The 23,484-nt window shown below is 42.1% G+C and overlaps 5 protein-coding genes across 9 annotated transcripts in view; 1 reads left to right on the forward strand and 4 right to left on the reverse strand.

Annotated features, from left to right (window-relative positions):
• Positions 1-3,359, reverse strand: part of Tlk (Tousled-like kinase) — a gene marked incomplete at its 3' end in the record, with an annotated part of 61,295 nt that extends 57,936 nt beyond the window's left edge. The window contains exon 1 of the mRNA XM_071723136.1: positions 2,662-3,359. The remainder of the gene's footprint in view (positions 1-2,661) is intronic.
• A 961-nt stretch (positions 3,360-4,320) lies between these two features.
• Positions 4,321-10,714, reverse strand: LOC139783977 (late secretory pathway protein AVL9 homolog). The gene is made up of 9 exons (XM_071723143.1): positions 10,354-10,714; positions 10,072-10,269; positions 9,760-9,988; positions 9,496-9,685; positions 8,874-9,411; positions 8,264-8,398; positions 7,790-8,178; positions 7,558-7,646; positions 4,321-7,221 (listed from the first exon to the last, which is right to left on the reverse strand). The coding sequence occupies exons 1-9, from the start codon at positions 10,420-10,422 to the stop codon at positions 7,013-7,015; spliced, it is 2,046 nt and encodes a 681-aa protein (XP_071579244.1). The 5' UTR covers positions 10,423-10,714; the 3' UTR covers positions 4,321-7,012.
• Positions 10,715-11,064: 350 nt separating this feature from the next.
• LOC139783980 (SUZ RNA-binding domain-containing) lies at positions 11,065-12,849 on the reverse strand. Its single transcript, XM_071723151.1, has 4 exons — positions 12,672-12,849; positions 12,219-12,280; positions 11,934-12,114; positions 11,065-11,863 (listed from the first exon to the last, which is right to left on the reverse strand). The coding sequence occupies exons 1-4, from the start codon at positions 12,714-12,716 to the stop codon at positions 11,672-11,674; spliced, it is 480 nt and encodes a 159-aa protein (XP_071579252.1). The 5' UTR covers positions 12,717-12,849; the 3' UTR covers positions 11,065-11,671.
• Positions 12,850-12,923: 74 nt separating this feature from the next.
• LOC139783975 (VPS35 endosomal protein-sorting factor-like) lies at positions 12,924-18,196 on the forward strand. 2 transcript variants are annotated; one of them, XM_071723138.1, is made up of 18 exons: positions 12,924-13,472; positions 13,585-13,672; positions 13,759-13,971; positions 14,043-14,202; positions 14,310-14,512; positions 14,596-14,726; positions 14,826-15,002; positions 15,081-15,425; positions 15,529-15,629; positions 15,710-15,891; positions 15,973-16,116; positions 16,219-16,382; positions 16,446-16,608; positions 16,702-16,894; positions 16,991-17,130; positions 17,196-17,357; positions 17,474-17,740; positions 17,831-18,196. In XM_071723138.1, exons 1-18 carry the CDS (start codon positions 13,456-13,458, stop codon positions 17,915-17,917), a joined length of 2,937 nt encoding a protein of 978 aa, XP_071579239.1. In that variant the 5' UTR covers positions 12,924-13,455; the 3' UTR covers positions 17,918-18,196. The 2 variants fall into 2 exon arrangements, with proteins under 2 accessions (XP_071579239.1, XP_071579238.1); XM_071723137.1 differs by having other exon boundaries at positions 12,925-13,472; positions 14,304-14,512.
• Gabat (4-aminobutyrate aminotransferase) lies at positions 17,949-23,214 on the reverse strand. 4 transcript variants are annotated; one of them, XM_071723144.1, is made up of 10 exons: positions 23,057-23,214; positions 21,632-21,756; positions 20,333-20,500; positions 19,995-20,081; positions 19,706-19,901; positions 19,460-19,632; positions 19,232-19,372; positions 18,990-19,147; positions 18,644-18,912; positions 17,949-18,566 (listed from the first exon to the last, which is right to left on the reverse strand). In XM_071723144.1, the coding sequence occupies exons 1-10, from the start codon at positions 23,118-23,120 to the stop codon at positions 18,451-18,453; spliced, it is 1,497 nt and encodes a 498-aa protein (XP_071579245.1). In that variant the 5' UTR covers positions 23,121-23,214; the 3' UTR covers positions 17,949-18,450. The 4 variants fall into 4 exon arrangements, with proteins under 4 accessions (XP_071579245.1, XP_071579246.1, XP_071579247.1 ...); XM_071723145.1 differs by lacking the exon at positions 23,057-23,214 and adding an exon at positions 22,854-23,005; XM_071723146.1 differs by lacking the exon at positions 23,057-23,214 and adding an exon at positions 22,854-23,005 and having other exon boundaries at positions 20,333-20,540.
• Positions 23,215-23,484: the final 270 nt, after the last annotated feature.

A 23,484-nucleotide genomic window follows, 5' to 3' on the forward strand; every position in this document is an offset into this window, starting at 1 on the left:
TCGCTTCTCAATTAGTCCCGTTCCCGTCTTGCGGATTCGCTACGATGGACGACAATCGTTTGTTCGTTCGTTCGTTCGTTCGAGCGCTGTCCGTGAAAAATACGTGAATACGAAGGCGAAGGAAACCTGGGAGAGAAAATAGTGGATGATCGACGGCGAATCGACGCGCGCCACTTTGCGCGTCCTCGAGTATCCTTATCCGCGCCCGAATAAGCGAGAGATTTTCTCCTCGGGAATAATTTCTCCGTATACGCTCGTCTGCCGTAATATCGGAAGGAAAGCCAAGCCTGGCGGGGGACGGGAGGGGACAAGCGAGACATGCCACGACGTAAGAGGTATTCTACCAGGTGCAGCAATGCGCATAATGGCGGCGTGATGACTCAAAAACCCATCCCGAACGTGCGAGATTCGCGCGAAAACTTGAAAAATATGAAACGCGCACGATAGTCTTTGTCGGATCTGTTTTCTACGTCTCGCGATTCTCTTTTCTCTTTCTCCTTTCGAAAAGCGAGGGAAGGATGAATGCATCTGCAAAGGACGACGCTCGACTCCTTACGAATCTGAGCGAATCCTAAGAAGGGAATCGCGGAGAGACGAGGTTATGTGTACGACGTAAACCAAGGGCGCCGACATTTTCGAGGACCGCTCGGGCTTGATTAAGGCCGAATTACGCGACGGATCGCAGCGGCGCGCGATATCGCGTTTGATCGATTCGAGCTAATTTCTATCACGTGTCGGGATCTAACGTAGGAGTATAAAAGTCGCTCAAATCGAACGAGGATCTCCCCATTCAAAATTTTTAAGTTGGCGTTGATCGCCGATAATTCGAACGATTTCTACGAGAATCGTTTAACGGAGTAATAACGCGTGGAATTTTTTCGCGCGAATCGCATAAGATCGCGTCTTATACGGTTCGTCGTGTCCTGGCCCTTATTGGCCCCGATACCAGCGTCGACAAAATTACAGCGCAACAATACCGACCGCGTAGGCGCCGGCTTTGACCGAAGAGAGAGAAAGCAAATTGAATCAAGACGGTGGACCGGCGCGGCCGTTTAATCCCGCCGATCGATCCGATCTTTGCGATCCGTCCCGCGATCCGCGGCGCGAGCCGCGAATTATCGGCCACGATTGGCTCCGCGCTTGGATCCCCGATGGGCTTTTAACTTCAACCGTTCGACCCGCTCTCGAAAAACGGCTCAGTTTGCGTGGTTGACGCGCGAGAGAGCCGAACGTGAGACGAGGTGAGGTGAGGCGAGACGAGGCGAGACGAGGCGAGGCGAGACGAGGCGAGGCGAGGCGAGACGAAACGAGACGAGACGAAACGAGACGGGACGGGAGGACGAGAGGACAGGACGGGACGAGACGAGACGAGACGAAGTGAGGCGAGGCGACAACAACGGCGACGACGACGACAAGGCGATGGCTCGGGTCGTCGAGGCCTGCCTGCCTGTGCCTGCCTGCTTTCCTCTTTTCCTCCCTCATCCCTCCCAGCCGCCACCCAGTCTCCTCGCGACGTCCAGCCAGAGAGACTTGGAGGTTACACACGGCGAGTAATCGATTTACCAACTCCAACAACGCACTCGTCGAGATCGCGGCGAGAGACGATGTCCCGGCGACGTTCTCCGACGACGCGCGCGACTCACTTGTTTTCTTTCTTTTTTTCCTCTGACTCCTTTTACGTCCTCCTTTTCTTCGCTCTTCCCTCGTTCCGGCGGCCGCCGGTCTTTCGCGTTCTCGCGAAAACGACGCGATTACGAAGAAAAGTACGCGCGACGACAGGGGGTCAGGCCGCTCCGGGTTCTTTTCACTCCGCACCGCTTCCGTTTTCTTCCCCCGCACGCGGTATGTCTTTTTCTCCGTCTTCCGCTCTGGTTCGCTCCGCCGTCCCTTCGCCTCCCTCTCTCTGTTCTTTCGTACACGCGTGGCAAGCAGCGCACTTCCTAATACGTTCCTGTCTCTTTTCGTCGCGCGCGCGCCCGAGCGACCGTTTCTCTTGCTCGCCCTCACGAGGCGAAGGCTGGTCGAAGCGGCGACACGCGCTCGTGAAATTTCGTGACTCCGGAGCGAGCAGCACGCGCCGTTCACCGCATCTCTCGTCGCATATGATAGACAAAACTTCCTTCCTTCTCGCACCTTCCTCTCCTATCTCTTCCCTCTCCCTCTCTCTCTCTCTCTCTCTTTATCGGTCGGTCCTCTCTTACGATCTCTCGCCTTCGCCGTCTTTCTCCCTCACGGCATAGCGCGCCTCGTTTATCGGAAGAAAGGAGGAAAAACTCATCTGGAAGATGGCCGCCGCCTGCCAGTCACCGATTTCGCCCTCTCTCGCATGGCGCACTCTTTCGCGACGGCGACGGGGGCCACCGCGAGCCACCCGGGGAGGCCGCGGTTCACCGCGGTCACGATGCACCGGGTCGTTAACTGCGACCCTGAGAGCCGCGGGGTGACGGGGAGGACGATCACCCGACGTACACACGACGATCACACAACGATGACGGTGACAACGGTGACAACGATGACAACGGCGACGGCGACGACGACGACGACGACGACGATGACACAAGGAACGATGAGACGGGCGAAATCCTAGATGCCGGTAACGCGCGCGCGTGTCGGCCGCACTCTCGCTCGCTGGCCCGACAGTATTCGTACTAAAAAGCTCACCTCGGCAGGAACCGTAACGCACTCTCTTCTCGATACACAGAAGCGCAAACACGGAGGCAACACTCTCGCGACATGTACACACACACATGCACACACCCGCGACGACGTGGTAGCGTAGCGTAGCGTAACACGCGCAAGCGAGCGAGCGCGCGCGCGCGCACGCGGCCTCGTACGTGTACACACTGCACTGCACCGCGCGTCACGGCACGGCACGGCACGGCACGGCACGGCGCGGCGCGGCGCGGCGCGGCGCGGAACAGAGCGGAGCAACGACGACGGTTCCGCGGACACACGCGCGCGCGGAGAGACACGCGGTCTTTTAAAAAAGGCGACGCGGCGCCGCGTCCCTTGGCGCTTTACATATATGTGTTTCCTTTTTTCTCTCTCTTCTCACTCGCGGCCGAATCCGCGATTTGCGCGCGCGCGCGCGCACGCGAGGCCAACGTAACGCGATGCCCGAATTCCTCACGAGGTAAACGCGCCGAGCCCGCCTGTGGACGTCTCTCGCTGCACTCACACGACACGACTCACGAACGTTGCGACACTTGCGACGCGGAAATTTTAACAGCGACGACGGCGGCGGCGGCGACGGCAACGGCAACGACGACGACAGTGACGTTGCCAGTCACACACCATGTTCGCACACGACCTCCTCTGTCTCGCTCCCGCAACCCGCAAGCCGAGCGGCACCTTACGGCTCTTCGGCTATTATCGGTGAGCTACGATGTTTATTCGGCGGCGCATCGGCCGACCAGTCACGGCTCGCGGCGAGATCATCCCCGGTTCTCGCTTTCGTTTCCCTACTAGCCGCCGTCGCGCCGCACCGCCCGCCGCCCCCGCGCCGCGCCGCGCGCCGTTCCACTCCTGCCGCACCGTCCCACCGCACCGAGCGGTATGATTTTTAAGGCGCGCTCACACTGGTCAAACACGCAAATGATTGGAAATCCGCGGAAGTCGTAAAGTGGCAGTCTGTTGGCAGATTGGTAACAGATTTGATCAGACATGTCAGCAGACTGACATCAACTGCGTCCGCATTCAGCTTATGTTCCGCCAGCAGAGTCTGCTAACACAATCGGATAGCAGATTAGCGGTAGAAATCGAGCAGATTCTGCAGAAACCGTCTATGTTCTGCGCGGTTTAATTCTGCTGCCGATCTGCTCTACCGACCTGTTCTTTTTAGCTGAACTCGCACGGTTCATCTTCCCCCTTTTTCTTTTCACATTGAAGAAAAAAGATTAAAGCGGGGAGCACACACTTCTGCACAACGCAAAATGCGTAAGCATAAGAAAATTGATTGGTCCATACACATGTGCATAAGGAAATAGACCAATCAATTTTCTTATGCTTACGCATTATGCGTTGTGCAGAAGTGTGTGCTCCCCGCTTAACTGTGCAAGAAGTTCAGCTAAAAAGAACACAAGAACAGGCCTTATGTCAGCAGACTGCTGGCAGAACATAAACAATGCGGACGCAGTTGATGTCAGTCTGCTGACATGTCCGATCAAATCTGTTACCGATATTTACGCCGATGCGTTGCGTAAATTATCGGCAATTAAAAAACCTGCGCCGCCCTGTATCTCGATAAAAACAAATATCGTGGATCTCTACAACGTGATTAACGATAAATCTGCCGCTGCAAAAAGAACCCGAGAACACACATTCAGAATTAGATATTATTTCTTTTAATATTTTGACGAATGGTGGTACTCTACAGTCATAGGATACAATACAGTACAGTACAATAAGTCGTTTCTCAGATCGTGACGCACCGTTCTCCTTACATTTTCATAAGCTGTACAAACTTGCGTTTTATAAATATAGAAAACATATTCAGTTATATCCGATATGGGCGGGAGAAGGAGGGTCTTAAATAACTTCTCGCGATAATATAATCACATCTAAAGCTGTGCAAAGGGATCGTCGAATTTTCTGCTTTTATCATTATTGTTTCGATCGGTGATAAATCAACTAGAATATTTTATACATCGAGCGCGTTCGTAATTCGATCGCAAAGAGAAAACCTTAACGACTATACAATATTAAGATCCTGCAGTTTCGCGAAAAAGATGCCGCTGAAAAATATATTTATGTTGTAATAAATAAAATGTATGTACAAACGTCGTGTTATAAACGACTTTAAATAAAAATGTCTACGAAACGTTTATGTTTTCTATATAATAATGTTAAAGACAGCGCGAGCAAAATTCGTTATTCGCATAAATTCAAAAATATGTCGTTCGAGGAGGATTCATAGTTTTTCTATGATGGCAAGGGATCGAAAAAAAAGTCGATCGTTTATCAAAGACGATAATTTTATCGAACGTTTAATAAAATTATTAAATGTCCAACGTCGATTCCGTTTATTAGCAGCTTGGCCGTTTTTCGCGTCTGAATTTGCATCGCGCCGCCGTTTGCAAAATACATTTCGCCCAGACATCGATACTCCTAAAAATGTACACGCTCCACATTTGGCACACTTTACTCATATAAATAAAGACATACCCTAACACCCCGACGAATTCTCTTCGAAGAAATTTAAATCAAGTCGCAGATTATGACAAACTAAATATCACAAAGATGCACCTATGATACCTTAATCTAAACTGGCGTGTGAACCGTTTATTCTGAAAACAGTGGTGGTTGTGTGTACGAGGACAGATTTAAGTGAGATAAAATTTGCCATTGAGATTAGATATTCTCGATCGTTTTCAAGATAAACAGCTCGCATAATTACTACGTGTCGCCTTTTATTAAATAACAGCTTAAGATAAAATTTGACAGATCGATTTGACAACTGTAACAAAAATCGATATTTAGCGCCAAATGTGGCCGTTTGAGATTCACTTGGTTAACGTAAAAACGGTGTAAAAATAGAGCGAATATTAAGTACGATTAAGCTCTAAAAAGGGGCGAATCGTAAATTAATAATACCCCCTACGAAACGCTTTTCGCGTAACTCTGCGAATATTATGGCGAAGAAAAACTTTCTTACCTTAATCAGATATACGTGTGTTACTATATAATGACTACGCTAGTAGCACTACAAATGATCTACATGGGTGCTCTAAGCTTAATTGAATCGTAACTTTGCTACGATGATTAACGGCAGCTCTTCGTTCCACGAATGATCGTCCACGATCTTGACGATAAAGCTAACAATTTATTCCGACGGATATAAGGATACAGTCAGCTTAACAACTATCTATCTCGATTTAGATCTTTCATTACCGATCTATCGAATTATGAGGGATCGTCGTGTTGTAGGTACACGAAACTAATCGTACGGTGTAATCTCGACAATAAATGGAGGTAGCAATATTGTCAATAACAGGATTAGCCTTAGTGAAATGAATTATGGAACAATGTACAATGTTTATGTCTTGTCGGATATCGGCTGTCCCAGTTCCGAACTTTCCGCCCGTCCTCTACATGTAATCCGCTACTCACGACAATACAAAATATTGAAAACCCTGCAGATAGAAATTTGCTACGATCGATAATGTGCGATGTGGCGTACGTCAAACATGCCACTCTTCTCGCGTTTCTTTTATATGCGCCTAAAGGATAATGTACTCTTCCGATCCGAGCGGTAAATAAGACGTAAGATCTCGTCGAGATGATACGCAAAGCGCGCGAAAAATCATCATGATAATCGCGATGTAAACGTGCGCGTAAACATTTTTTATATACAAAGGATACAGGTACTTCTTAAGCGAGAATATCTCTATGTATAAACGAAACAATAATATTATTGGATGTAATATTACATGTGTAAATGTAGTATAGCCTTCGAGAATAGTTAAGATTTGCGACTGAAAAAAATGCTTTGTCTATTACTTAGGTTTAAAATTGATTGACATTTTTATAGTGTTGCTTAATTGCATGCAACATTGAAAAAGTTGAGTACAAGATCACTGGCGATAGTTACGTGTCTTTTCATAACGAAATTATATCACATATCTTACAAACAATATAGAAATTATATATACAAAATATATTCGACGGAAATTACAAAAACTTGTACTCAAATCAATAATATATCGGCTTAACTAGCATTTGCCGGACAGCCTAAAAAATCTCCTAGCGGGCTATATATCACATTAATATAGTCTGTAGTACGTACGCGGGTTTACTTTCTTACTTCACAACTTCTCTCGCTAAAACTGAAATGCTTTAAAAAATTCGGTCGTTTAACAAGCACGTCGTACACGAGGTCTTGCAAGGAATTTTTTCGTTTCAGTTTTACGTATCTTTATATTACGCTCTGTACCAATGTCCGATATCTCGTATTTTTAGCTTGGATCACACGTGATCGTTTTTTTTTCATTTCTCATCGGCATATGTTTTCGTATTAATCAAGGTCTACGGTAAGATCCGCGTTATTGGTGGCAGAGAAATTCAACTCCTCGTCTTCAACAGACTCTTTGTCCGTGACGCTGGATACTGCGTGATGGTTGTTTGTCGTCTGATTGTCAATCTTCGCCTCATCGACCGGCTGAACTGTTGTCAGCGTGCTCCACCAGTTTGAGAACGCCCCTTTTGCTTGCGACAGCGCTCCCCCTTGTAAATTGTTAGTCCCAAGAATAATATTTCTATGCACACTTTTCTTCCTAACTATGCATATTCTGATCGCATTGGACGTTGAGCGAAACTAAGCGGAACGTCTGATTTAATATTCCCAATTATGATTTTTTTTCATATAGTAACTAGACTTAAAACTGCATGTAAATATAGAATATAATAAATACGAAGAGTTATATAACAGGTATTTTTTTTTATACATAGATATTAATATGCAGTTTTAAGTATGAAAGAAATATTTGTACTTAGAAATTGACAATGCATTTAAATGCTCTATCGTCCGGCTTATATTTAAATCAAGTTATGCAGCCTTACCCACAGCTTTCCCAGTAGTGGCCACTGCGCGCCCAGTCGATGCCATTGCTTGATTCAACTTTCTGCCGCTTTCCGTATTTTGCATCGTGCTGAAACAACAAATGTTTTTGTTTTCTTAAACATTGTACTCATGATCGGATAAAATAAAGCATAAAAAGCAATGAACCGAATTAGTCTATTTCTTATTCCTTGCACTATAAATTTATACTTTATAGTAGAGATTTGTACTTACTGTGATAAACGTAATTTCATATCTTGCACCGACAGCTGACCAGCAAAGGGATGACCGGGCTCGATATTGAGTATTTCCGGTTTGTTCGCGCTACACCACGCCTTGTAATTATTTGTAGCGCGCCATGCGGACATGAATGCTGCATTGTAGTGATCCGACTGACGAGTATCCTGCTGCATGGATGTACGCAGCATGCTCAATAGATACACCCGGAACTGTGTTCTAATCCATTCGTCGCCACCCTCCCATCCCACCCCGTCTAGAAAAATATCCTTCCGAGGCTCGGCCACATGCCTTACCACGTAATCGGCGAATCTTAAGTCCTCCGTGGTGAGATGCAGCTGCCGCCTCAGCTCGGGATCGGTCGCCTCTATCCGCGTGTTTTCAACCTTTTGTAAATGTAGCATACGATTATAAGTTAAACAAAATTTATATTCAATTCCCATTCAAATATACATCTAGCATTAAGCTTACCTCGACTAGCACATCGATTAGCTGCTTCTTTTGTTTAAACAGCACATTTGTAGCGCCTACTATATATCCTCTAACATTAATGTCCCCCAAGAGATCCAAATAGGGCAAAGACAAGTAAGGTAAGCAGAGATATCCCTAGAACAGATACATATTTCTGCAATATGCAAAATGTTATCCGAATGAAATATGCAGGGTGTTTCCTAAATAAGTATAAAAAATTGAAGGAAATGCATATTCCGTGGCTTATTTTAAGAAGAAAAGGTCCTATGAACACATGCCCTAAACTGCTTCGTTTTCAAAATACACGATGTCAAAGATGCACGCCCCTGATGGGTCTAAAAATGTTTTATCGGTACCGGAAAATGATTCTTAATACCACATGTACGCAAACCAAATTTGAATTAAATATCTTTAAATGTTTTCCAGATTTCCGAAATTTTCATATTTATTTTACAACTTTGACACTCTGTATTTTGAAAACGAAGCAGTGTAGGGCATATGTTTATAGGATCTTTTCTCCCTAAAACAAACCATGGAATATCCCCTTCACTTTTTTGTACTTACTTAGGAAACACCCTGTATCTATGACAAGTACATCAGATGTCGTTACCTTTGTAAATAACTCCAAAGGTAGGCCGCACAACTCCGGATTAACATGCGCAATTTGCGTAATGTTATTCGTTAATCTCGCGTCAGAAAGCGCATCGCTACTCGTGTCACGAGGTAAACTATTATCCGTGTCGCCCGTGCTTAATGTGATGGCGTTTACACTATGTACCCTGTGTACGTTATCGTTCGGCTTCGGCGAATATTTAGAATCGCTTTCCTCCAGGTAAGATTCGGTGCATTCCTGTGCCGATTCTATTTCAATGACCTTCATATTTAGATTTTCATTGTCGTTATTATTCTTCTGTAGGGTTACATGCTGTAGTCCGTCCAAACATTTACCCTCCATCGACTCCATAGTTTTGTTGTCGTTAATGCACAGGGAATTTCTATTGCTGTTATCGTTGCACTGCTCGTGACTCGTGGCGTTTGACATATCGTCTTTGACGATGCGGGTGGATGACAAGTTGGAATCGTCGACATTATTCGTTGATATTTCTTCCTCATCGAAAGTCGGAATAGGAGACATCGGCCTGGATGGTCTGAAGAAAAGAAGGATTTGTTTATTGAACTTATTACTGCTATCAATCTCGATAAATTTATTTATTAAAGTATCTCCGTAGTACCTTACACAAGCCGCTTGTTGGAGACCATGTTCAATCATGTCTGGATACAGTGACAGTAGAGTCAATATCGTGGCGCACAGTGGCTGTACAGGTGATTGATAAAAGACTATCCTTTTCTCAAGCAAGAACAATTTAAATAAAAGTAACACTTTGTGACGAAATTGCAATATAAAATCTCTTGCAGACAAACCTGTAAATAATGTGTATAATGCAGGCGGTGTGACTAAAATATCATTGAACAGAAATTTGTTGATGGATAATTACCAACAAAAATTTGCGGCGGTATATGACTTTCGCCGCTCATACACGAATTAAGATGATGATAAGTATCCTCCAGTAAGGATACTTTACTAAAATCTCCTTCCTCGAAATATGCGTGTGTTATCAAGGCCATTTTTACCTGAATGTGTCCGTACAGAGGCAAAGTGCTTAGCACACAAACTGACTTCTGAACAGTGCCTCTTGTTATGTCAGACGTACGATTCTTTAGTTTCTGCAAACACAGTAACGTTTGGCTTGATATTTATACGACAAGTTAAAACTTGTATACATTAACGTAGAATACTTTTGTAATACCTCCACAGGTATTTGGCGGAAGCATGAAATGCCGTATATCGTACGTTTTGGATCGTTCAGACTAGGTAAGTGAAAATAGACTGTGTCCTCGTCGTAGTTATGGGAACCGTCGGGCAGGGCGAGCGTGGGCAGATACTTCCATCCCAACGGGCACTCGTTAGGCGCACCGGGCACTAAAGGTGGAAACGAGTATTCTACCTGAAAAGGTGACATTAACGTTATCAGCACGCCCTGGACGCGATTGGAAACGAGGAAGGCAGGTTAATTGGCCTGTCACTCTACCTGACAGCCTTTCTTGTGGTGAAACCCGACGACGATGACGTGAAGAATCGGCCCGCTCGATTCCGCCATCCTTACGGCTCCGGTGATGACAACGCGACGCGGCACTTGCGGCACCCGGACACCTATTTCCACGGACAACTCGGCAACATTATTTCAAAACCGCGAGAAATATCCGTGCTGCGGGACGCAGACGAGCTGATAATAGCGGCAGACGTACAATTTGACATGCGCCATGACGCATTTGCACATGTGTTGAGCGTGCATGCGCGCGCACACACATGCAGTATGCACGTATACACGCGCGTGAAGCGTTATCGCGAATATCACGCTTGAACGCCTACTACCCAGTACCCAACAGTGTAAATTCATTTTTAGTACATTCGGGAAGTTCTTTACGCTTGAAGATAATTATATCCGCATCGTATCTAAACAATCTTGAGTCGTAACTGTCGATTCAGGAAAACATTGCGATTGCAATTAAGGAAATTTAAACAATGTGTGCTGTAAGAATCTCAACAATTGAAATATGTGCAGTTTTATAAACTTGTCAGATTGTATATAAACAATTTAATAAGTAATTTTCCCAATTTATGCTACTCTAAGCACAATTCAACATGAAATTGCTAAGGCGTAATCTCCCTTGGTCTCCCTTTTACATCTACATGAAGTTTGTATCATATTCGAAGCAGAGGTAAATGAAAAGTATCTCTGTTAAAAGTATCTTTGATTTAATAACAAAACGAATCACATATCGCAAATATAATTGTACATGTATATAATATATGTGTGTATATATACAGGGAGTTCTTTTATTACACGGTCCAGATACTTATTACACAATCCATTAAATACTTCCACTTACTATACAAGTTTACAAACTGATGCGATTCATTTTCTTCGTTTGTAACAAATCCACGCCTCCGTCTTATTCCATTATCTAAATCGCAATTCCGTCGTAGAAAAATAATTATATCTGCATGTATATTCATACAAATATGAACATAAATATAATTATTTTTCCTGTCACATTTGTCTCTTTTTCGATTCTGTCATGTAAGAGAGCACTAATCGAATGTAGCGTGGTGACATTGGCATTTCGTTTTCGCGTGGCTAAGTCCATTTTCTCTCAAATCCTTGCTGGGCTGAATCTATGCGTGATGACAAGTCGCAGGACGCAGCTCCGAGAATATCTTGTCCGCTCTGGTCGGGAGCGCAAAGCTATTCCGTGTCATCGGCCTCATAGCCGTTCTCCTTCCCCGTGGCAGCGAGTAGGAAGGAGAGGAAGAAGATGGGTGGAAAGAGACAGTCGGGAGACGCGCTACCTGCGTACGTTGAAGCCCCGGGTGCCGTCCGGACCGACAGGCATGCGAAGAACGTTGCTGGGCAAATTGTTGCCGTTCGGCGCACTCGACTTTGCCTGAATTCTGTTGATCTCCTGCGTCGTCTTCTCTTCCGGGCTCTTCTCTTCCCCCAGGATCCTCCTGCGCGCCTCCGCATATTCCTGCTCCCGCTAAGACGAATTCGTTACGTCTCTCATATGTTCGACAGGACGGGGCGAAAAAAACAGTGCGTTTACATACCTGCTTCAAAGATTTGATAGGCTGCTTGGGTTTGTCGTCGTTCAGTGGGCCATCGCCACTGCCCCGCGAGTCCGCGGTCGGTCTCTTTAATATCTTTACCATGGGCTTTGGAGGTACGTATTGAGATCTGAGGCCATCTTCTCCTAATATGATCATCCTCGTGTTTGCATCATTACTGGCCCTACGTCCAAAAAGTCATTGAATATGTAATATATATATTGTTTCTAAATGACTTTAAAAAGTACAGAATGGAAAAAAGTTCTAGAAACATTCACCTCAACCTACCTAGAAGATTCTATCTCTTCCTCTGTGTTCAACCGAAAAGCCTCCAGTCTTTTGTCGAGTGTCTGAAAAATCCATCATAATTTTACATTCCTCTTCTGTAACACGCGACAATAAATGATCTCCAGAAAGAGATCGAGTAATATTAGGAAAAGAACTGTTTCCACGTGAGCTCAACGATTTGGAGCATTCCATGCAAAAGTATGTCCTTATGGTAGCGTAAAGTACTAAGTACGATTAACAGTCGCGTATATCAATCTATCAGTTACGAACGATGTACGTACGAAAAATACGCGACGATTGGGACGTTTCGACGCGAGGAAATGCGAGACGACGAGCCTCGTGGAGTCCTCTCGTCATCGAAGGAAATGGAGCTTATAGGAGGTTATAGGTTATAGGTTAATCGTCCCGTTCTATGTCAGACTCGAAGAGAGAAAACTCCGGGACGCGCCTTACCCCGGATTCCTCTATCTGCTCCCAACTCTCGAGAACGTCGTCCATGGTCCGGGTGCGTCGCGACGCGAGTTTCCGCAGAGATCCGGAGCTCGCGTACTGCAACGTGCGAACGATGGCGTGCGGCGAGAACTGGGGGAGAACGGTACGCGGTACGCCCGTCGCCGTCGCCCCGTGCGCCGTTGCGCCGTGCGTGGTCAGAACAGGTCAGAATGGTCAGAATCGGGGACGGTGTCGGTGCTGCCCTGCGCCCTGCGTCACGACCCAAGCGGGATTGGCGGTTCATTGGAATCGTCGACGTGCATTTTAAGTCGAGTGATTTCGCGACGGAGGTCGCCGGTCGCTGGTCGGAAAGTCGAAATTCGCCGTGCAGGCAAACCTGTCGGCCGGAGATTCGTGACACCACGAGTGACGAGGAACCGAGGGCACCGAGGTGACCGAGGCCGAGATGAACGCTTTTCGTCGGGTGTAATCGGGATTTGGAAAATCTCTAGGAGCTCGTCCTCGGGCGACCAATAAGCGCGATGGACGAATTCTCGTGCCGACTGCCGATCGGTGCTTCCGCTCCGCTTGCGCCTTTGCCAGTTGCCTGACTTTGCGCGAGGTCCGCGAGGATCAGTTGACGTTGGTTGACGTTTTGACATCGTGTCGACAGAGTGGTGTGTCGGTCAGTCGGTGCGGTTTTTAACGTCAGATTCCGGTGCCGCATGCCGCATAATGAGCTGCACAATATCGACGTGATTACGCTCCTACTTGTGACTTTAGAAGAGTCTCGACGCGATTAAACATGACGGAGGTAGAATGGTGAGAGAATTAATTTTCGTTCAAGTGTCTGCTCACACTGTTGTTCTCGATATCATATAATAAAACCTTGATACTTTAACATAAGGAAATCATACAAGAAACTTTATTGCAGGATATCAAAGCCCATGGAATATGGGACTGTAAAGTTTGCGTGCCTAGAAGAAACTATGGATCATCCTTTGAAACCAGTTGTAATCACTGTAAGAATAGCCTCTCTTTTACTGGAGTACTTATCACAAATATTTCCATTTCTACAATCATAGAAAATTGTTTTACAATGATATAGCTGATTGATGGACGTGGCGCAGCTAGACGCAGTGCGTTGCGAAGTACAAGCACCGGTTCCTCTACTGGAACACCTACCCCAACGCACACACCAGTTCCTGCAAATCCACTGAGCGATCCATTGTTAAGTCATCCTTCCCTGGATGGTTCTGATCCCCTTACACAATTTGTTCGAGAAGAATTGGATCCTCTCTCTAAGATGGCTGCAGATGAAGTAATATATATAATTTATAATATTTTTATTTTAGTGTCTTTATCACAATGTGTTTATTATCTATGTCATAGTGGGATTATTCAAATGTTGCACCTGCGAGTAAAAAATCAAAAGATACGGCAGAGGAGTTGGTAGAGCCATGGTCTGTTAGACGTTCCGCTATATTGAGCAAATACACAACTTCCGAAAAATTATCGATTGTAACCAGTTTCTTACCAGGTGGAGAGAAAGGTACTTACTTTTTCAAAAAATTAACGATTAATTTGATTTTATAAAATTATTTAAATACAGTATTGTTTATTTTAAATTGTCGCAATATTGATTTATCACAGTTGTAGTGAAAGTTCAGCCAAGCGGGCCGATGGTCGACAAGGTAAAAACGCGACTTGAACAATTAGACGACTTTGAAGAGGGTTCTGTCAGGCAAATGTTGGACTTGTCGCAGCAACAGTATACCGCGCGAATCGAACAATTAAACAATGAACTAGTACAAGCGTGGCATTCCGATCAAAGAGTGAAGGCGCTCAAAATTGCAATACAGGTTTCGATACATTTGTTCAGCTCCTATGAGAGAGCTTAGAGCAAGAAACTTACGATTTAGATATTAATACTAAATTATTTCAGTGTGCCAAATTATTAGTAGATACGTCTGTAATGGCTTTTTATCCGAGCAAGTTTGTTCTCATCACAGATATTTTGGATATCTTTGGAAAACTTGTGTACGAGAGATTGAAAGTGAAGGCTGAGTATTACAAGTAATTATTATATGTATTTTTTAACTTATTTTTTAACTGCATGCATTTTATATTTTTCTGATTGTCGCACAGTTGCTAATAGCGATATTTCTCTCGTAGACCAGGAAGTAAAGTACCTACAAGCTTGCCCGATAATTTTACACCCGATATGGTTCCTGAGAATGCAAAGGAAACGTGTCGGAATTGGTTTTACAAGATAGCTTCTATACGCGAACTAGTACCGCGTTTATATGTTGAAATGGCGATAATAAAATCTTACAGTTTTCTAACGACGAGGTAAGACTCTCGTAATAGACATTCGTAATATTATAATAATATGAAAATTAATATATTAAAACAATATTTTCATTTTAGCGAATTTAATACTGCTCTACTACGTATAACTCGTATGATAAGAGGTATCGGAAATCCGTTGATAGCGGTTTACGCGAGATGTTATTTATGTCGCGTGGGATTGGCATTAAATAAAACATCAGATTTTGAGTTTGTGAGGGAGAATTTGTACGATTTTCTCTTTACATATCAGCAGCTATTTAGTACTGCTGTGAAAAATGAAATAATGAAACAAAACGTCACCTTGCATTCGTATCTTAATTTGTACTCACCAGCTTTGGATTGGATCGTACAGGTTTTGGTGGCAACATCGCCCGAGAGCCTTCTTGAAGAGGTTTTATCTCGATGTAAAAAGCAAGAGAAGGGGTAAATAAATAGGTATTTTATACCTATTATACCTATATATTTATATCTTTAATTTGTCTTTAATCTATTCATTTTTACGTAATTGACATATACATGTTTTCAGATCATTATTATTAAATACAGTACTGACTGCATTTAAACCGACGTATATTGCTGCACGTGCAATGGACTTCGTCAATTTAATAGTAGCGAGCGAAGACGATGGTACTGAGATTAAAAAAATAAGAAATCTATATGTATTTAATTTAGAGATGTTACAGGATTTTCTTTTTTTACCTCAATAGGATATCCTCAGTATCTCTTATATCGAAGTTTGGGAGAATGTCTTGTGCGAGAATCTCCGCCGAAAGAAGATTGTCAATCGGTGCTTAACGTGATATGGAAGTATATAACGGACCTCACAGATCCCAACAAATTCATGCATTGCATCGAGATTTGGATTCAGTTCACTGTTATACACTTTTCTGTAAGTTGTATGAATAATAATAATAATAATAATACTTTATATCAAATTAAATTATTATAATATATAATATGTGTTATACAGGTAAACGAATTAAATTTGTTTTTCGGTAAAATAATAGACCGGCTACGACCAAACAAAGCTTTCGAAAATTATTATCCACAGTTGCAGAATATTGTTGAGAAGATAGTCACCCATACGCAAGATTTTGAATCGCTGCTTGCCATAGTAACTATCCTTGCATTTATATAACCGCACATTATTCGTATTTATTTAATAAATTATGTTAAAACGTTCGATCTATCACAAATAATCTGACAATTTTTGCAGGACAATTTTTTACCCCTAATTGACTTGTTTCACAAAGAAAGTGTTAAGGTTGAAGTTTGTAAAACTGTTATAGAAGGATTAAGTGCACAAAGCGGGCCTATTACAGATCCTATTATTATAAACGCTCTGATGTTTATCGCAAGAATAATGCACGATTCCGTTAGGTATGTCAATTTAATTTCGCGATTATACAGTTTATTCTGATCTCTAAAATCAAACAAATGCAGTGCTCTGACCGTCGAAGATGAGAAACGACAGATCGGACAATTAATATGTGGCCTAGTGCAACGAGTAGATTATGGTCGCGATTTTGAGAAGCAGCTTAGTTTCTACGCAGAGGCCAGGGCGGCATTTCCTAATCTTGATAGCGTTCATATACAACTTGTACAGGTATGTAATACATATACTGTTCTTCCTTTACAATGCTAATCTATATCAAGATAAAAATTTTAGTGGCAATTAAATCATTGCTTTTGTATTCAGTGCGTGAATAGATTATCAGTTGATACCAGAAAGATAGTACGTGGCCACCATACGAGGAGAACGTCGGCATTTGTACGCGCCTGTGCTGCATTCTGTTTCATCACTATACCGTCGTTAACTTTAGTCCATACACGCCTGCAATTGTATCTACTGTCTGGACAGGTCGCCCTATTGAATCAATGTCTAGGCCAAGGTGCGAGTCAAATTAATTCTTTTTTTAACATTAACATATAACATATTGCTTTTATTTATCTCGTCAATTTACATGTGTAAACCGGCATTTTTTCAGCCGATGCCTGCTTTAAGGCCGCTTTAAGTTTAGTTCCGGAAATGCCGAAAACCATCGATATCGATGGAAGACAGAAAAGCTCGCAGCCGTACTTGCTCTCATACTTATCGAATTTCTTGTCTACATTATTAGTAGTTCCCGTAAGTATACTGATATGCGCTACGTTTTAATTTTATGATTTTAAGATTGCTTTGTACTATATTAGGATAGCCCAGAGCATGGTGTCCTGTACTTGATGAGAGGCTTGCTCAATGCTGTTCAACGTTACTTCGAGGAGAATACCTCAACTAAACCATATTTGTATTTACGTGTACTCGATCTTCTTTCAACGGTAGCACAGGAAAATTATCCATATCATATCGATAAGGTACCTCATATTTTCGTGCATATTTGAAAGAACAATTAAATAACCGTAATTTCATGACATTTAAAAATTAGAGAAATTAATTACGAACTAAGATCTATCACATAATGGCATTTCAGGTTGACTCAAATGATAAATTGTATGGATCTGATCAGAAATTTATTGGTGAAGTCAATAAAATATGTTCAAAGATTGTTGAGGAAATCTTGAGTCATCTCAAGTATCTTGGATCTACCGAGCAATTTGATAAACAATCGGCGCTAGCACTCGAACTTTTTAATTGCTTTATTATTCGTGCAGATTTACGGGATACTGCATTAGCGAATATGGCTGTAAATTTGTGGCACTTGTCACAACGACATGGTTCGGTGGATTCTAAAGTTACGGTAAATACGCATTTGCAGTAATCAGGAATTCGATTTTTAATACATTGTTTTATTTCTGTAATCTTTAATTATCTCGAATATTTTTTTCAGATGAGGACGAAGGCTTACATGACACAGAAGAGTCATCATCAAGAATATGAGCATTTTGCCGAAATACTCAGGAAAATGTCGAGATGAAGGACATTGGAAGTTTTCGATAACAATTAGAACAGCTTAAACATTTTTTATTGGCAGTTTTTTTAGAAGACATTTTGTAATTGTGCAATAATTTTTCCAATTATATCAAGCCAATTAGCAAATAATATCAGGAAGATAAAATGAAATATAAATTATAAAAATTGTTAATCATTTTATACTAAATTTTCTAAAATATAGCAAATCTTGTTCATATTATTGAAATATATAAATAATCGATGTAAAAATTTATACTCAATAAAGATATCACTTACAGTTCTACATTTGTTACGGAATACATTCATATCATAATTTTGCACATTTTCTAGAACACATCGAACGATAATTTGTTACATACATGTACAAGACAATACAGTTGATTAGTTTGTCATTAATTCGTCATTTGTCATAAACTATTCCATAATATAACTGCCATAGAAAAATAATGATTATTTATAGACTTCGTATATCTCTGTGAACACTCCATAATGGAAGACATCTGATTTGGAAGACACAAGAAATCACCAAGATTATTCTTATTTTTTTAACACGGAACGAAGCGCGTCCAGAAATATATCGGCATGACGCTCTGTGAAAGTCAACGCAGGCCTCAGCCGCACGGCTTGGCTACCGCATCCACCTGTCTGGATACCTAACAAGAACACGAAAACCACGAAAACGTGAAAGATATTCTTAGCGCTCGCATTTTACATTGCGATATCACCTTACCTCTCGTTGCAAGTTTCTTGATGATGTTGTCTCGCATTTCAGGCGAGGCGCAATTAAACGCTATGAAAGTTCCACGTCCACGCACTGCGCTGATTGTAGCAGAATGCTCTCTTTGCATATCCATCAAATGTTTCAATATATAGTCGCCGACGCGCGTAACCCTATCCAAAAGATTCTCCTTTTTGATCGTTTTTATAATCGCTTCGAGCAGTATCACTTTGCCGGGATCTCCCATCCAAGTATTGAACACACGATATGACAGTTTCGGTCTGCGATGTGCAGGGCGAATTAAACGTTAATACTTAAAACACGACGTTATCGCTTTATCGTACAAAAAAACATTTACTTTAGATCCTCCGAGTGATAATAACCGCCCATTTGCATTTTCTTGCTGAAAGTCATCACGTCGGGTGGGGTATCTAAATTGAAGTGCTCGTGGCACCACATTTTTCCCGTTGGTCCGCCACCAGTTTGCACTTCGTCGATAAGTAACGCAGCTCCGTGCTAAAATATTTCAATGCAACATTTTAATGCAATATATCTTTCCTTACAACGCACAGTGAGATAATTGTGAGCCGCACGCTTTACCTTCCGCGTCACGCGTTGAAGTTCCTGAAAGAATTCTGGCGACGCGTGATTATCGCCGCCTTCCGCTTGAATGGGCTCAATTATCACGCCAGCCACTGGTATTTTCTTTTCGTTTTTGTACTTCTCGAATAGTTCCTCGACCTGAAACATATCGTCATGCTCTTAAATTCTTCTCTCATATATGCGAAACGCTCAAAAAGACATTTAAGAGTAGTGACTTGACGATACCTCCGCGAGGCAACGCTGATCTTCCTGCTTGTTTTCTCGCACGTTCTCCTCTAAAGGATATTTGTACTCTGGAAAAGAGGCGATAGGCCAGTCGAAAGCCGGTATATCCATTTTGTGAATGTACTTGCTGTGAGTCGTTGAAAGGACACCTAAGGTTCTTCCATGAAAGCTACCTAACGATATTAAATATTTCGTAAAGATTCCTAATTAAAATGAAACTTGTTTTCATTCGGACAGGTGACTGACCTTTAAAGGACATAATAGAGTATCGAGGTGAACCGGGAATTTGATTTATCATACATGACTCTATCTCTTCCTTCGTGAACGGCGCTCTTTGCCTTTGTTTCTCGGCGTACCAAATAAAAATATTTTTAAAAGCGTTCTCGTTGGAACAAGAACCGCACATCATTGTTGTGATGTGCGATAATCCGGGTGGTGCAAACTGCTCAAAACAATAATAATAATTCATATTTATATCGCGCGAAGAGTGATGGACGATAAAAAATTTTTTATAATTTTACGATATGTATATTACCTCTTTCTTAAGCAGAACATCCTTTAATCTATTAGGCCAATCTTTCCCTGGAAAGACACCTAATGCAGGCCTATTCGCTATAATTTTCTGGAAAAAGACATAATATATCATTTACAATTTTTCGTACACGCTTGGACACCATCTACTCTACGTAGAACAAAATAATTCGCAATGTATTCCAAGAATATCGGATTATTAGAATTTAATCCAATATTGTACATACGCTGTATAGTTAAAACTCAAGTGATATATCATGTAGAGGAGATTAGCATGTAAATTCCGTATATGAGAAAAATAAATACGGTACTCCGCGACGAAATGCCTTTTATATCACTCACTTGATTAACGGGATCGGCGAGAGCCTCCAACATAGCCGGATGATTGTACCCTAGGGGCATTGATGAGATTTGCATATAAACGTCCAGCAACGCGTTCCCGTCAACGTCTATTATGTAATTACCGGCGGATTTTTCATAGTCTGCGAAGAATTGTACGGAAGACGCTTGCTGAAGTCACAGATTTCAACATTGTAAACCCATTTCGTCTCTGGCATATTTACAAAAGATATTTCGCATTATTACTCATATCTTAAATGTATATACTTTGATTCTACATAGGGGAGACCGGGGCGGAGTCGTCACTACAATTATCTCGAAATCTGTATGTTGTATAAACTTGCCATTAATATTGTAAACACTACTTATTATGGTGCCCATGTGACCAACGGAGTTTAGTGAGATTATATGCCATGTTATAATTTTCTGACATTAAGGCAAATGTGTTTTCGGAGGTCAAAAGTAAAATTTTTTACGCGTCGAAAATTTTAACTATTTTAAATATTATTTTCTCTCCGATTCTCGAGATAAGTGATTCTGTAGAGTAATGCATGCTGAACACGAGTCCAGTAAAAATTTTTTATTTTTGTTGATTTCTAATATTTTATGAGCGATCAAACTTTCAAAGTCAAAGAAGCAGCAGTGGTCGGATTCCGGCGGGGACTTGGATAATATGTAGTGCTGCGTGTGCTCAGAGATGACAGAATAGAGCTGACGAGAAACAGTGTATTTCGTGCGAGCGTAGGGCACATAAGTGTGTGCGCTTTTCTTGTAATTATTTTCCGCCATCGTGTTTTTAATTAATGTTTTCATTTTTCTATTAAAAAGTAATTAATAAAATGTATCCTATCATCTTTCATGATCGGAATTATGAATTTTAATTTAAAATTCAGTCCGAGAATGGAGTGACGACTTCACCCCGGCAATTTTGACATTTCAATTTTTGCACCTTTGTCGTTTTCACTCTATACCAGTTGAACAAAGCGACGTAGACCAAAAATGTCCTTATAAATTTTGTAGCAAAGGGTTCACCTCTTTACAACGGTATACCACATTTTGCTAAAATTATTTGTTTTGTTGTTGAAAATCGGCACCGAAAAAATAGTGACGACTTCGCCCCGGTCTCCCCTATAGCAATTCTATGTAACAACGGTAAAGTTATAACGTAAACTATCGAACTGAAATATGAGCTATAGGCGAAACACTCAAAACATCAGCAGATATAGCAATTTAATTGATAAATTATGTGATTACAACATCATGCCGTGACGTCACCCAAAGAATCAAGAGTGCCTGACGTACTTGAATCGTATTTAATTCTTGTAGCAAGCTGCGCGATCGAGGACCCGGTATCTCCGTCGTAAGTACCGGCCCTTCTGGTTCCCTCGGCACCGAACCGGTTAAGCATCTCTTCCACGTTGTAATGCCTGCACGACAACCATTATACTCTTATATTTAAATTTAAATATATACGCATTTTCTTCGCAGAGAAACATACACGTATATACATATAAAAGATTCTCTGCGCTTTTGGATTTTGCCGACATATCCATATCCGAGCAGAAAAACAACTTAACTCGCTAAATTGTTCAACAACTGCGGTGATCAGTTCTATTGACGATAGTTAAGGCTGATTGCTTGATTTATTACTGCGATTTTACGTATTCGAACCCCCTCGTAAATCATTATGTTACAAATTGCAATGTGCAATGACGTGATATACATAAGTCGCGGACGGTAACGTAGAAACTAGAGTATGAATAAAGAAAATACAGATTGCAACGTTTTCCGTATTGGACAAAGAGACTATTAAAAGCAAAGAGTTCTGGATATAGAAATCGGAATTAAAAGATTAAATTCTCATTTAATCATAACTGATTATAAAATATAATAAACGTGATTTTGATCGAGAGAACATGTTTTGGATGAGCTCTCCTATCTCAGATATCAAATGTTTGTCTGATATCTGAGATACTTTATATCAGCAGATAGGACTGGATAGGACCCAATCGTTCAAATTTGCTAAGTAACAAAGTTGACGATACGCAATATGCTTACTTTCCGCGTCATTAAATATAGATTCCAAACAAGAATTGATTGTTTAAATTTTTCGAAAATTATAACGATTCTCTTTGGATTACAACATATATTTTGCTAGCACTTTTTATTTAATTTATTTTACCACTGAGGCACTTTTTATTTAATTGTTTTACCACTGAGGCACTTTTTCTTTGCGAGAGAGAAGATTTTATAGTAATGGAACTGTATTTTGTACAAAACTGATTTAAAATTAACATTACAACGTCCGAGATCGCGACGAAAGTAAACATTCTTTATCTGCGTGCTATTTAAAATTTCGGATGAGATAACGACGAAATAACGATGGGATAATGAAAGATATTAATAGCACTCTTCACTAAAGATACAACGTTAAAAGTATTTTCGTTAAAAATGCACCGAGAACTACACTGTGAAAGAGTTAATATATTAATTTTTCTTTCAATGTTATTTATTTCTTTTTTGCCTTTTTTGCAATCGTTATGCTCCGCACAGGGATTTAAGATTCGCGGGCGGACGGCGAAGCAGCTGGAGCCGAGATGAATTTATCGATTTTGTCACGGTCCACACAGCGTCCGCGATAGAGCGGCATGCTCCCGAATAGATTCTTGTCACCCATTATGTGAACTACACCCATTTTCGAGTCTGACGAAGAGGAAGTATAAATACCGTTTAGCAGCCGTCGGAGCGAGGTCCGCCCACTCAACGCGCGGTGATACTTGTTAACGAGCATTTCCGTTTGAGACAAGAGCACGGATACAAGAGGGCTGTTCTCTCAGCAACGTCGTCTCTGCCGAAGGGATGGAGTCGTACTGGTCGCTGATACGCGCTGATAGCGTTCACCCGGTAAAAAGAGCCGGAGAGTCTCGTGGGGGCGCGAGTTGCTGGAGCAGCCGCTCTTCTGCTCCGAGGAAGAGAGAGAGAAAGAGAGAGAGAGAGAACTCCTCTTGTGTGTCGCTCCTCGTCGTAGGGATTTATGATTGGTCTATTTCAGAGCGCTGAATACCACAAATGTCAATATTCCATCCAATATACTATTTAAAAAGAAAAATCAGCACCTACTGCAAATATTTGGCAGCGCATGTGAAGGGTACCGA

Source organism: Temnothorax nylanderi, unplaced genomic scaffold (assembly GCF_030848795.1).
Source record: "Temnothorax nylanderi isolate EJ_2023f unplaced genomic scaffold, tnyl_v1.0 TNYL_tig0566_pilon, whole genome shotgun sequence".
In the NCBI taxonomy this organism is placed as follows: domain Eukaryota; kingdom Metazoa; phylum Arthropoda; class Insecta; order Hymenoptera; family Formicidae; genus Temnothorax; species Temnothorax nylanderi.